General features: G+C 45.0%; 1 protein-coding gene across 4 annotated transcripts in view; it reads right to left on the bottom strand.

The window, feature by feature from the left end:
- The window catches only part of CAMTA1 (calmodulin binding transcription activator 1), a 134,739-nt gene that overhangs the window by 95,088 nt on the left and 24,543 nt on the right, over window positions 1-15,108 (bottom strand). For all 4 annotated transcript variants that reach the window (XM_036745332.1, XM_036745333.1, XM_036745330.1 and 1 more), the window contains exon 3: window positions 11,786-11,920. In XM_036745332.1, coding sequence (XP_036601227.1) covers window positions 11,786-11,920 — 135 coding nt within the window. The remainder of the gene's footprint in view (window positions 1-11,785; window positions 11,921-15,108) is intronic.

Below are 15,108 nucleotides of genomic sequence, written 5' to 3' on the forward strand. Positions count from 1 at the left end.
TCTCTCTGATTAGAAGCTGCAGAGAACTTGTCGATCCATCTGTATTATGGACAGAGGCTCCGCACAGGGAGTGCTCTGAACATTGAAATCATGGATTAAAATGTAGATGGTTTCAGGCAGGCACGTCTGTGTATCTGTATGCAAAGCTATACACCTGCGATTGGGTACACCATGATTATGCATATATATATATATATATATATATATATATATATATATATATATATATATGAATCTATGCTTTGTGTGTGTTTGCATAGGATGGTATCAGCATGAATTGTACATAAGTATCATTATATGCATATAAATTGTATATATGTATCTTCCTGAGTTCAAATCTGGCCCCAGACACCTACTAGCTATGTGACCCTGGGAAAGTCACTTAAACCCTGTTTGCCTCAGTTTCCTCATCTGTAAAATTTGAGACTGATAATACAGTGAATGTCTTTCAATTAATAACACTTTAGGAAAAAAAATAGAGAAGAAAGTGGCAAACTACTCCAGTATTTTTGCAAGAAATCCTCATATGGGGTCAGGAAGAGGCAGACATGACTAAGTGACTAAACAACAACATAGTGCTATGCATGTATGCATGCATGCATGTATGTATTATTGTATGTGTGGGCATGTATGTACATACACATGATTGTATTGTGGGTATGTATGCATGCATGTATGATTGTCTATGTGGATATCTATGTATGTACATACATATGATTGTATGTGTGGGTTTGTGTGTATGTATGTATGATTGTATGTGTGGGTATGTATGTATGCACGATTGTGTGGGTATGTATGCATGCATGATTGTACATGTCCGTATGCATGCATGCCTATGTTCAGAAGGAACTTTGGTCCTAGGGCTCAGGAGCAAAGTGAGCAAGCCTATTTATTAACACCAGGAGGACGGGTGGGGGGGAGAGGGAGGATGTGGAAGGGGAAGATATGGATTGAGGTATCAGAGGGGAAACCACAGGGAAGATGGTTTTGCTTCTGTAGCCATTCATTCTATTTCTAAGATTCATAACGAGAGATTTTCTCAGAGAAAGAATCCTCCCTCCTGCTCTCTCCCCAATTCACCTGATGTTCTTTCCTCCTTTGAGAGGGAATCGCTCATCTCCCTGCTCACCTCCTTTGCCCACAGAACACCGGTGAGAACCTGTCCCATTGATCAGAAGCCCTCGGTAAACAATACATGTATATGATTAAATGTGTTGACACATTCCTACGTGTATGTAAGTACGATTGGACATAGTGTGACTGTGACTCACCCCAATTGCAGTGATTGAGGTGAGCAAGACCCAATCCCTGTTCTTTAAACCTGCTCCGGCTCCTTCCAAGTCTTCTCTGATCTCTCATCAGGTCCCTCCAGCAGCGCCTGGGGACTCAGCGTGCCCTGGACGGAACGTGACTACAAAGATAGGTCCAGATGTGGCTTATGGAACAAACGCATTTGTTGACTTGTTGCTTTTGCTCACTTAGCTATTAACTGCTCTGCACCTCAATTTCCCCATCTGTAAAAGGAAGCTGCCAGCTCGTATCCTCTCCATGGTTCCTTCCAGTTCTAGTATTCCATGATTCTTCGTCCTGTCTCCCTAAATGCATCACAATTAAACTCTCCCAGGGCAGGAACCAGCACATTCTCTTTCTTTACACTGTGAGCCTCTGGAGAGAAGATGCTGGCTTTTATGGTTTTTGTTTGGCCTTTCTTTGTATCAGCAAAGTGCCTGGCACCTAGTAGGCACTAAACCAATGCCTGTTAACTTGATTTGATCTCCTGACCCCACCCAGCATAGAGTTTGAGCAGACTATAGAGTCATGTGTCTCTAGCTGGAGGGGTCTTCAGAGGCAGTCTGGTATGAGCTCTCCATTTCATAGCTGAGGAAACTGAGCTCCAGAGTTTGCCCAAGGTCACCCAGGTAACAAGTAGAAAAATTGGGCTTTGAGCCCAGGTCCTCTGATCTCTAGAGCAGTGAGGTGGTACAGTGGATAGAGTTCTGGGCCTGGAGTCAGTGAGGTCAAATGTGACCTCAGATACTTACTAGCTAGGTGGCCTTGGGTAAGTCACTTAACCCTGTTTGCCTCAGTTTCCTCATCTGTAAAATGCACCGAAGAAAGAAATGTCAAACTGCTCCAGTCTCTTTGCCAAGAAACCCCAAAATGGGGTCATGAAGAGTTGGACAGGACTGAACAACAATCACAACTTCTGATCTCTGATTTTCTTCAAGTGCAGATCTGACCATGACATTGCCCTCCTCAGTAAGCACCCAAGGCACCCTTTAGCTTCTGGATCAAATGTTAACTTTTGTATTTTATTTACCTGGACCCTTCCTGCCTTTCTAGTTGTCTGACACTTGACTCTGCTCCACGTACTGTGTGGTCCAGTGACACCGACCTTGTACGTCTTCCCACAAGACACCCCCTCTCCAGACTCAGTGCCTTTCCCCTGGCTCTCTGTTCTCCGTGCCTGGAATGCTCTTGCTCTTCCTCTCCCCCACCTGGATTTTCTGGCTTCCTTTAAGATTCTGCTCAAATCTCACCTTTTCCTGACTCCCGCTTCCAATAATGCCTTCCCCACATATCTTGTATGTACATAGTGGCTTTTGTGGCATCTCCCTCATTATAATGTGGACTCAAGAGGACAGGGATTGTATTTTTATATCCTCAGCACAGAGGTTTGAAGGGTTTGGCACAGAGTAAGGGCTTAAAAATGCTTGTTGATCATTAACTGATTGCCTCCAAAATTGTCACTCCCCTGTGCTTTGATGACTCTATGTGGGGTCTCCCTTCCAGAAGATCTCCCATGTTTTCCCTGGTTGATCTCCAGAGCCATCTGTGCCACCTTGATTCCTCTTGACTAACAGTGGTTCCCAGTAGGGATGGGAGCCACAGTTTACCAGCCTCCTCTCTCCCCAGTTAGTTCTCCATATGCTCACTCCCTCTTTTTCTTTGAGGGTGTCCAGAAGATTGGGGGGGGCAGAGATAAAATGTATAGGGTTCCAAAGGAAGCTGATGATATGAAATGAAGATATAGTGTTTTCCCCATCCAACTTCATGGTTGGAAGGGACCTCAGAGGCTATCTGTAGAACCCCCTTTCATTTTCTAGGTGAGAAATCTGAGATCTAAGGTAGCTGATTAAAACTAGCCTTAGGCCAAGACCTGCAGGGGGGGTGCCCCAATCTCAAGAGTTTGTTTGACAAGGCATCAGGGATTGAAATCCTGGAGTGGTGAGGGGAAATGGTACAGCCCTTTCCCCATCAGCACTGACCCCAGTCAAGCCCCTTCCAATGATCAACCTTGTGGCTTCAAGTGAGGAGTTTCTCAGCACATATATACTGTACTAGATTAATGAAGAAAGGAAGAGAATATTTTGCTCATTGGAAGAGATGTCAAGGAAAGGCACATACTCTCAGCCAGGGTCTGAAACTTCAGAAACTCAATGATGCCTTTAGGATAAAATCTAGACTTTCATTCTAGGTTAATTGTGGGTCATGTTCCTTCCCGCACTCTATATTCCAGGCAAAGTGCTCTGCTTGGTGTTTCCTGGACTGGGCACCTCATTTCCCATCTCACTGTGTTTGCATGGGTGTTGTCCTCATGCCTGGAATGCATTCCCTCTTCTTAGAACTCTTGGCTTCTTCAGAGGCTCAGCTCAGGTACCATGGCCTGTGGGAAGCCTTTCCTGCTCCCCTTTATTGGAACTGTTTGCTCCTTCTTTAAATGAGCATGTTCATATTTTTCTATTTACATGTTGTATCACTCCAGGAGGAAGCTAATTCCTTGAGGGCAGGGACTTTTTTGTTTTTATTTCTGTATTTCTGGTGCCTGGCACGAGCCTGGCATACAGTGGGCACTAAATGATTTCTTGTTGGTTTGGCCTCAACACAAAATCCCATCAGTCAATCAGTCAACTGGCATTTAAGTCCCTACCGTGTCCCAGGCTCTATACTAAGCACTGTGGATACAAAGAAAGGCAAAAGACAGTCCCTGCCCTCAAGGAGCTGCCAGTCTAATGGAGGAGCTTACCATCACAGACTAGGTCACAGCAGACACTCAGTGGTCATCAGGCAGTGTGTGGAAGGCCATTCGTAGCACTCTAGAACAACTGTTTAAATGTCCTTCATCCATGAATGCTATTCCTGACCCCTCCATTGGATGTCTGTAGGGTTGGTGTTATTTCCTTAGTGCTGGAGAAGGGCCCATGTTGGGCCATCTCTATGCTCTTTCCCTAGGATCAGGGGTGTGTATGGGAATTAGCATTCAGGAAGTAGGCCCCAGTGGCTTCTTGGAGGAAGCTTCATTCTTAGGAAGGGGTTGAGGCTTTGGCATCGTTAGCCCACGCTTGAATTTACCAACATAACAAAATAATCTAGGCCGTTGAAGGATTGGGACAGACAAATCCAGTGGAATAACGATGGAGCTTATCAAGGACAGCAATAATAAGGGGCCTTTGGAGCATACTTTATAGTGTACAAAGCACTCTACACGCACCACGTCATTGGTGCCCCATAAACAACGTTGGCACACAGTAGGCTCAGAGATGGTCAGACGGAGGAAACATCGGAGGGAGCGCGTGGACTGAGTTTTTCTGGATGCTTCTCTATGAGAAGCTTCTCTTTGAGATGCATGCTGCTGCTTGTCTTCCTCACAGTACCCATTTTTATCAGATGCTAACCCATCTCCACAGCCGCTAGGTGGCACAGTGGCTAGAGCACCAGGCCTGGGGTCAGGAAGACCTGAATTCAAATTCAGCCTCAGACATTTACCAGCTGTGTGACCCTGGGCAAGTCACTTCACCCTGTTTGCCTCAGTTTCCTCATCTGTCAAATGAGCTGGAGAAGGAAAGGGCAAACCACTCCAGTATCTCTGCCAAGAAAACCCCAAGTGGGGTCTCAAAGAGTCAGACATGACTGAAATGACAGCAGCAACAACAATCTTTCTCCATTTCCCAGGCGTCAGCTCTGATGGGGGTCCTTCCCTACAGTTCAGTACAGAATGGAACTCACAAAAGGAAGAATCCCTCTTTGTGTGAACATACAGAATTAAAGTTGGTGAGGTAGAAGGGTTCTTGGTGGTCATGTAAGCCAATCTAAAACCAAAAGCAATCCCTACAATAGCATGCATGACAAGAACCATCTAGCCTCTGTAGGCTTGAAGACTTCCAGGGATGGGGAGCCCTCCACACCTACAGGCAGTTCCACCCACATGGGGACAGCTCTTCTGGTTGGCCTTTTTCCTGACATTGAGCTGACCTTGGCCTCTTTATAACCTCTGACCTCTGGAGCCAAAGAGAACAAGTCTAGTCCCTTTTATCTATGGCAGTTCTTCAAACCCTTCAAACCCCATCTGCACCCCTCTTCCCGCCCTACCCTGAGTCTTCTCTTCTCCAAGCTAAACTTCCATGGTTCCCTCGACTAATCCTATGACATGTATGACATGATCTTGACACTCTATACCCATCCTGGCTTCCTTCATCTGGTTTCTCTCCAATTTATCAATATCCTTCGTAGACCATGGCACCCAGAACTGGACATGACACTCCAGAGGAGATCTGACAAGGGCCAAGGACAGCGAGACTGCCACCTGATTCCTAGAAGTGATTCCTCTCTCCATGCAGCCCAAGATGGCGGGAGCCCCTTTGGCTGTCCCGTCTCACTGCTGACTCAGACTGAACTTGAAGCTCACTGAAACCACCAGATCTTTTCCAGGCAAATCATGCCCCTCCCCCATCTTGTCCTCAGGAAGCTGATTTATTTTTTACCTGTGTGTAAAACTACATTTGTCTTTATTGTACTTTATCTTGGTAGTTGAAACCCAATGTTCCAGAGCAGTGGTTCTTCACATTTTTGTGTCTTAGATCCCTTTGTCAGTCTAGTGAAACCTATGGGTCTATTCTTATGGGAAGGGACCAGTTATGAAGCACCTACTATGTGCTGTGCTAATTGTTTAGAATAAGGTTTTTAAATACATAAAATAAAATACATAGGATTCATGAAGGCCAATTATATTGAAATATAGATATCTATATCTATATATGTATATATACACATATACATAGATATATATGTGTGTATATATGTATATATGTGTGTGTATATGTATTATACATACATATCTACATATATACCCACCACCCACATATATGTATATACATACACATACACAATATACATACATGCATACACATACACATACACATACACATACACATACACATACACGTATACGTATACGTATACGTATACGTATACGTATACGTATACGTATACATATACATATACATATACATATACATATACATATATATATGGTTAAGATCCTTTGCTCTAAAGCCTGGCAAGCTCTTTTCCACTCCTGTCAATCCAGCGTTAGCTGTCCTTCACAACTTGGTGTCATTGGCAAACTCAATGAGCATGACATTGAAGTCTTTATCAAAGTCACTGATAAAAATGATCAAGAGCGTGGTCCCTGGGTGCTCCACTGGAGACTTCTTGCCATGTTGACAAAGAATGATTAATGACTACCCTCTGACTCTGGCTATCCAACCAGTTCTGAACCTGCCTAATTAAATTACCATCTCAGCCATATCTCTTTCTATTTTCTACAAGAATAGAATGAGAAATATCATCAAAAACCTTGCTAAAAATTGAAGTAGAGTCTATAACCAGAATTTCCTTCTTCTGCCAGATTAATAATCCTAACTAATATTCCTGGAAAAGGGAAATGAGGTTTGTTTGGTGTGCTCAATTCTGGATGAAGCCATGCTGATTCTTTGAGATGGTTGTTTCCCTTTCTAGATGTTCACCAACCATCTCTCTAATGAGTCATTCTAGAATTTCCCAAGGAATAGGAGTCAAGGTCACTGATCTTAAATTTCAGCTCAAAGCTGCCTTTTCACTCCTGCTTTCCTTACCCTTTTCCTCAACTATGAACTTGGATTCTAGGACTGTCTCATAAAAAGAGAAGATGGAAACAAAACCCCAGCTTCTGGACACCTTCAATTTTCTTTTGAGTTACTTCTTAGGAGTGTGAAATAATAGAAAAATGGTTGTTTTGGGGGTGGGAAGGAGACTTCTGGAGGTTAAAGGGGGAAAAAATTTCTGGGAAAGGTGACTTGGGGAGGCTGTAGGTCGTAGGATTTGATATCTTAGGATACCAAGAAGGTATCTTAAAGGGAGCCCAATTTATGAGAGGAAGAACATGAAGCCTAGAGAGAAGAGCTGATTGGCACAAGGTTATACTCTCAGTAAGTAGGGGAGCTGGACCCCTCTCCTTGGGAGGCCTCCAAGGCAATTCTGAGGAGTCAAAGTCCCATCCTATCAGTTGGAGGGAAGGTTTCACAAATACTCCCTCTGATCTTAGTTGAAATATGGCCCCGAGGAAAGGTTGTCGGAACCTCCTGCAAGAAATCTGGTTGATGGCATATTAACTTAACAAACATCGTTTCCAGAGCCAGGCCAGATCAGACCCATTTAACCGGCTTTGAGTCCAAGTCAACACCAACCACTTAATCCAACTGACCTAACACATAGTAGAGTTGCAGGAGTAGAGGAGACCAATCCCATTCATTGTCCATGAATTTTAAGCACCAGCTTTGATGGTCAGGAATGTCTAAATTCAGAGCTTGAAGGGGTATCAGAGGCCAGCTAGTCCAACATTATCATACTACAAATGACGAAACTGAGGCTGGTGAAGTTTAAGTGACTCACCCAAGTTTGCTCAGGTAGTAAGCACTAGAGGTGAGATTTGTACCTGGGTCTTCTGACTCTGAAGCCAATCTTCTTTCCACCATACCCAACTACTACCCTTCCTTGTCTCGCCAATGGGGTAGGAGTTCGGGAAGCAATTCGGCCTGACTCCTGCTGGAGTCCCAGAGCTTTCAGAGTCCTCAGGGGATGTGCAATGGGATGCCTTGCTCAGAGGTGAGCCAGAACGTCACCTCCCCCCACCAGCTTTGACCTGAAGAGAAGGCCTCAGCCCCCACCAAATGGCCAGCACCAATGCAGATGAAGCCTTGTATTTTTAATGAGACAGTAAGTGTTGGCTGCTTTTGACCATCATCCATCTCTTGCTATTAACCTGAAGCACAGTCTTCATGCATCTTCCCCTCATAGCACTTTTACAATTTAGTTTGCATTCTGCACTATCACAGTTTGGGGTCAGAATCTTTTCTTTCCCAAGTTTTCTGGGTGGGCCTTTGCTCTCTGTGAAAGCTCTATGTCTAAGACAGTTTCCTCCATTTGTCCTGGTGTCTTCTTATCTGACCAAGCTTCAGAGAGGTCCCCAAGGTCACCTGGGAAGAAGTGGAGATCCCAGAGGGCTCCCCTGCTTTCTTGCTCCCTGGCAGCTTCCATCATTGAAATGCAAGCCCTCCCATGGGGCCCCAGGTCAATTCTGTCTATGGTTTCTCTCTCAGAGGAGCGCACTCAGATCCATGCTGGCCTCTCTCCAGCTCTGGCCAGAGCTGAGGCTCATGGGCCTTCAGAGTACTGGCACTGAGTCACCTCTGTCAAGGCTCTGGAGAGCTCAGTGCCTGAGACTACCTGGGACTGTGGTGCCTGGCTTTCCTGAGCCCACGTGATACCACCAAACCCAGAACTTCATTGAGTCAGGCAGGTGGGCAGGCAGGCCCAGTGGGAGTTTGGGGCTGGGGTAGGGAGAACCTCAGAGTGGGAAAGCCTCAGGGGAGTTAGTCAGTATTACAATAATAAAAACTACAATAGCAGTAGCAGCAGCAGAAAGAACACTGATCTTGGAATCAAAGGGCCTGAGTTCAAGTCATACCTTCGCCATAAGAACCTGCATCACCATGGACAAGTCATTTAACTTCTCTGGGCCTCAGTTTCCTCAATGGTAAAATGACTGGGCTGGACTAGAGAGCATCTGATGTCTCTTCCAGTTCTAAATCTATGTCCCTTCAAGCTCTCATTTTTCCAGCACTTTCAGCATTTTCCTCCCCATCACACTATGGGGTAGGATCACAAGAGCATAGATTTAGACTTTGGGTGGGATGTCAGCTGCCACCTAGGCTAGTCCCGTCAAGGCGGGAAGCATGAGTATTATTATCCTGGTTTTACAGACCCTTAGATCACAGGCTGGAGTTGGTGGGACTTCAGATGTTTTCTAATCCAACCCTCTCATTTTATAAATGGGGAAATTGAGTATAACTGAGGTCATGCAGTAGAGTCATCAGATTAAAGACTTGAAATCAGATCTTCTTATTCCAAGGTCAGTATTTTACCCATCACACCATGCTGCCATAGTAGCAAAGTATCTCAGGATTCCCATCTGTCTGGGAGTGGGTCAAGGCCATTGCAAGACCTGTGGCAGTTGACACATTTCTATCTCTTTGGTTTAGCTCTATATCCCCTGTTCTGGGGCCCCATTGGGTCTGGATCTGATTGGCAAGCCCCTCACGTGGTCCACTGTATTTAGGCTGGTACCAACCATGCCTCACTTTACTCCCTGTATATCTCACCAGCTGCCTTACTGACTTGCTCATACCTCCCTCCCTGATTTCCAGTTCTGGAAACACAATCCAATCAATACTGCCATTGCTACTGGAAAGGATGCGTCAATCTCCTTCCCTATGATTCTCTCACTATCCTTGTTACTTTCCAAATAAAAAAAACTCTCCTTGGCCATCACTCTCCCAAATGTGCTGAATTATCCTATTAGGATATAAGCTTAATGAGGACAGAGACACAGTGTGCTTTTGAATTGTATTTCGAGGACATAGTATAGTGCTTGGCAAGAAGCAAATACTTAATGAATCCATCCAACCACCCCATCAAACTATCTCATCCATCCATCCATCCATCCATCCATCCATCCATCCATCCATCCACCCATCCATCCATCCATCTATCCATCTATCCATCCATCCATCCATCCATCCATCCATCCATCCATCCATCCATCCATCTATCCATCCATCCATCTATCCATCCATCCATCCATCCATCCATCCATCCATCCATCCATCCATACATCCACCCATCCATCCATCCATCTATCCATCCATCCATCCATCCATCCATCCATCCATCCATCCATGCATCCATCCATCCATCCATCCATCCATCCATCCATCCATCTATCCATCCATCCATCCATTCCCTTTCCAATCCCCCAATACACACATAAGTACCTTTGGCAGCTCATGACCCTCCTCGGAATATGGGCAGGAACATACCTGGAGCAGTGTGTGATGATATCACTGCTCGTGGATGTATTACATTAGGCTTTAAGCCTTCCCTTGGGGGTAGTTAAGACACATAATAATAGTAATTATGATGATAGCTAGCATTTATATCACTGTGAGTTTTGCAAAGAACTTTAAAAATATTGTTTCCTTCTAGCCTCACAATAACCCTGTGAGGTAGATGCTGTCATTATATTCTTTTTCCACATGAAACTGAGGGAGACAGAGTGACTTGTCGGGGGTCACCCAGTTACTAAATGTCTGAGTCAGGGTTTGGATTCAGGTCTTCTTGACTCCAAAGCCAGTGCTCTAGCCACTGAGCCACCCGCAAGTATAAAGGTCTATCACTTTCTGAATTACTGCCCTGGGAAATTGGGACACAATTTTCTTCCCTAAGAGGCACTGAGCTTAACAAAATGATTCCTACAAACCCTTGGGAACAGTACAAATAGGAAATAGTGCTCAATGAGACATTATTCATTGGGGGTGGTCTGTTTTTCTAAAGAGGGGACACTGTGTAATTCCTGGAGAAATCACTCGTGACCAGACCCCACTGCATAGACAAGACAGCATAGAGAATGAGAGCTCCTGGTCTTCTGTTAACTCTGCTGGATCCTTCCCTATTCGGCATCAGGTAAAAGACTTCTCTTTGGTGTTCTAAGCCATTCAGAATGTGGCCCCAATCCTAGATTCCAGCACCTTTCCATCCTTTCCGCCATCCCTGTGGCACTTGACAGTCCAGCTAAGAAGGGCTTGTCGCTGCCCACTTTTTTTGTCTTTATTCCCCTATAACCCATCACGGTGCCAGGCGCATACTAGGTATCCGATAAATATTTGTAGATTGATTGGTTATCCTAAGATGACTTGTCACAACTCCAATGTCTGGGATTCTCTACCTCCTGGCCTCCCTGGCTTTCTTCAAGTCCCAGCTAAAATCCTACCTTCTACAAGAGGCCTTTCCCAATCCCCCTTAATGCTTCCCTCTGTTATCTCCAGTTTCTCCTGTCTCTATCATATTTGTATATATTTGCTTGCATGCTTTCTCAAACATTAGGTTGTGAACTTCTTGAGAGTAGGGTCTATTTATTCATTTGTGCCTTTTTTTGTATCCCCAGTACTTAGCATGGTGTCTGGCTTAAGAAATGCTTGCTGACTGGGGGAAGTCCCAGTAACAACTAGGATACCAAAGTAAAAACTAAAGAAAACACGACCTGAAACATCATTAAGAAGCGTCATTAATTACAGCATTTTAGAGAGAATAGACCTGAGCAGCCATGTATAAGCCCAAACTATGGCCCAAATGGAATCCTTACAAGTGGCTATATTTGACCACCCTGGCCATCCTGCCTACTTGCAGGCCTCTGATGAGGATCTAATTTTGAGGCAGCTTGTTCTACTCATGGACAGCTCTAAAGCTCAGAAGCCTTTTCTGACATCCACCCTCTTGACTCTGCCCTCTTCCAAAAGACAGCCTTTCAGATGCTTGAAGACAGTGATCCTGTCATCCCCCTCCCTTCAGCATGCACAGGTCAACACTTATTTAGTCCCTGGCCTCTCAAGGCTCCAGGGTCTGTTCTTACCATCCAGGGATAGCCAGTCGTGCTGTGAGGAAGGGAGAGTGGGCAGAGCCCGGGCTTTATATTCAAACACCACTGAGTTAGAGATGATCTGGTTGTTGAAGGCAACTTGTAGGGTCACAAGGCCAGTGTCATGAGCTGCAAACACAAGAATGGAAAATCAGAATGAAAGAAGCTGGCAGAGTTCATTCAACCTAGCAGCCACCTCAAATGGCCCTGGAATAATCCTCCAAGGCTCATTCACCAAAACTTGTTATGCCTCTACTCTGGACTTGCTCAACTCTCATGAAAACTCCCAACTCGAGGAAGCCTTCCCTGACTGACTCTTATCCTCTAGTTCCTCTGACTCTATCCGCTCCCCCAGAACGATTCCCGCTCAAGCATTCATGGGAATTGTTTGCATGGTAGATGATGCTGTTTGATTTATTTTTTATTTTCAAGTCTTTGGAACCCCAATGTTCCATTGTCTCAGAAGACATACAACCATGCTGGAAAGAATATTGGCATGTAAAAGATGAGCCTTTGTTTCAGGGAGAAATTTGGTGTTATTAAACAAAAAAACAAACAACTCTGCGATTTCCAGAGGGCAATGGGGAGACATATGGCAGTCTTGAGAAGATTGCAACACATTATGTAGTGCACGGCACATAGTAGGTGCTCGTTGACTGGAATTATGGAGAACTGAAGTAGAGGATGTCATTGAAGAAATGAAGCAGTGAAAAAGATGGGCCGAGATGCTCCAAAGAAAATTTTTTAAAAAGAGGAAAAGCACCCACATGTATGAAAAATATTTTTAGCATCTGTCTTTGATATAGCAAAGAACTGGAAGCTAAGAAGGTGCTTATCAGTTGGGGAATGGCTGACCAAATTATGGTATAGGAGTATAATGGAATTGCTTTGTAAGAAATGGTGAAAGGAAAAGTTTCAGAGGAACTTGGGAAGACTTGCATGAAATGATGCAAAGTGAAATGAGAAGAACCAAGAGAACAACATATACTGTAACAACAATATCTTGGAAATTAGGTTTTGAAAGACTTTGGAACTCTAATCAATGCAATGGTCAGCCTTGATTCCAGAGGATCAATGTTCCTCACTTCCTGAAAGAGAGGTCACCTGCTAAATATGCAGAATGAGAGAGGCATTTCCGGCTCTAGCCAACGTGGGAATTTGTTTGACTAGGCATATCTTATGAAGGTTTTGTTTTTCTTTTTTTGTCAAATTGTTGGTGGATAGGGAGGGAGAGAAAGAAAAGGAAAAAAAGAAAGAGAGAAGAGAAGGTCATTGAAGCATCACCCCTCCCTCTGGGTTCTAGACAGTTCTCCAAGACCAAACATTATAGAGAAGGTGCTGGCTTGCATGAAAAAGGAAATCTCCTCACTGGGAGTTCCAAGTACTAATGAAATCACAAGTCCAGTCCTAATCCTTATCCCCATCTTTTGGAAAAGAAAGGATTTGGACAAATTGATCATATGGTCCTTCTTTTGTTGAGCTAAAGCCCCCCCCCCCCCGCCCCTTTGCCTTTTCCCCGCCTCTGTTTTCCGTCTACATGTCAAGGCTTCTGAGATACTCGAAGTCTGTGCCTGGGGGCTTCTCCAACTGCCTCAGAGACCCCTTCCTTCTCTTCCTTCCTCTATTTCCTTGAATATAGGAGTAGCTCCTTGTGCCACTGAGACTGACGGATTCAAGTAGGGGGTGTCTTCGCGTCCTCCAAAGATCAGAGCTGGAAAGGACCTTAGAGATCATTTTATTCGGCTCCCTCATCTTAAAAAGGAGGAGATTGGAGCCCAGGAAGGTCTTGCCTAAGGTCCCTCAGGTAGTTAATAATAATAATAATAATAATGTCAACTTGTTTAGTTGTTTCAGTCGTGTCTGACTCTCCATTTTGGGGTTTTCTTGACAAAGATACTTGAGTAGTTTGCTCATTTTACAGATGAGGAAACTGAGGCAAACAGGGTGAAGTGACTTGCCCAGGGTCACACAGCTAGGAAGTGTCTAGGGCTGGATTTGAACTCAGGTCCTCCTGACTTCAGGGCAGTTCTCTATCCACTTCACTATCTAGCTTCCCCTAATATGATATTTTTCAGGTTTGCAAAACATTTTACACACATTATCTCATTTGAGCCTCACAACATCTCTGTAAGGTTGGTTGTGTTCTCATCCCCATTTTGCAGAGGAGAGAGTCGAGGCTGAGAAAGATTAAGTGATTTGTTCAGGCTCACATATCTAAGTAAATATCTCAGGGGAGGGTTTCCACTCAGATCTTCCAGGCTCTGACCCCACCACCCTATCTACTGAAACAGCCAGCTGCCTCCAAGGTCCAGGACTTCAGACTCGATGCGCTTTCCCCAATCCATGCTGCCTCCTTCTCAGGGCTGGGTTTGGACCCCTGTGCCCACCCACTCCTCGCCCCCCTGCACCCCTGCTGCCGCTCCTCAGGGGCCTCAGGCTGCTCTTCCCTGCCAGGCATCTTCTGCCAGGGCCCAGCGGCAGCTGCAGCCGGAGGAGGGCTATTTCCGCAAAGAGCAGCCCACTCTTTTATCTCCCTTTAAACTTGATCTTCCGCCGTTTCCTGACCCCTGGGGAATTTTGGCTCCCTTGCAGGAAGGTTGGGCAACAAAACTGCCTTGTCCATCCTTCGAAAGGCAGCTCTGCCTCTCCCCATCTGAGTTCTCCCGCTGTTTCCTGGCCTGTGCCTTTCATCACTGTTTTATTCTTAGCTTTGTCTTCTTGACTCTGTCATCTCCCTCTTGACCTTTCCATGCAATCAGGGTCTTGTTAAAGTCAGTTTACATGGGCTGTGTGTGTTTTCTGCTTCCTGAGTGAGTTTGGGAGTTGTTTGGAACAGGACTAAGTTGTCCATCAGGACAGCTGGACAGGACCCTGCCGTCTAGACCGTCTGTGGTGTGGACACTCGAGCTGGCGTTGGCTGCAGTTGATGAAAACATAGCCTGCTTGTGTTTCACTTAACCTGCCGATCTTATTTTTGGCCAACAAGTTGGTCTGCATTGACACTGTGGAAGTCTTTGGAAGCCTTCCTGCTAGAAATGAGAGTGGTCTGTTTTAGGCTGTGTTTGTGAGAGATGGGAAATCTGACTCATTTTGGTAGTCCAAATCTTAGCTTCCTCACTTATAGGATGGAGAAAATATTACCTATGGAAAATCATTACCTATTATATGATGGAGAAAATGTTACTTATAGTTTCTGCCTAAATACTATATGATAGGACTTAGAGCAGGGGCAGGAAACCTGCAGCTTTCAAGGCCACATGTAGCCTCGAGGCCACAGGTTCCCCACCCCTGACTCAGGGCCAGAAGGCTCTTCAGGG

This window comes from Trichosurus vulpecula, chromosome 2 (genome assembly GCF_011100635.1).
Source record: "Trichosurus vulpecula isolate mTriVul1 chromosome 2, mTriVul1.pri, whole genome shotgun sequence".
Taxonomy (NCBI): domain Eukaryota; kingdom Metazoa; phylum Chordata; class Mammalia; order Diprotodontia; family Phalangeridae; genus Trichosurus; species Trichosurus vulpecula.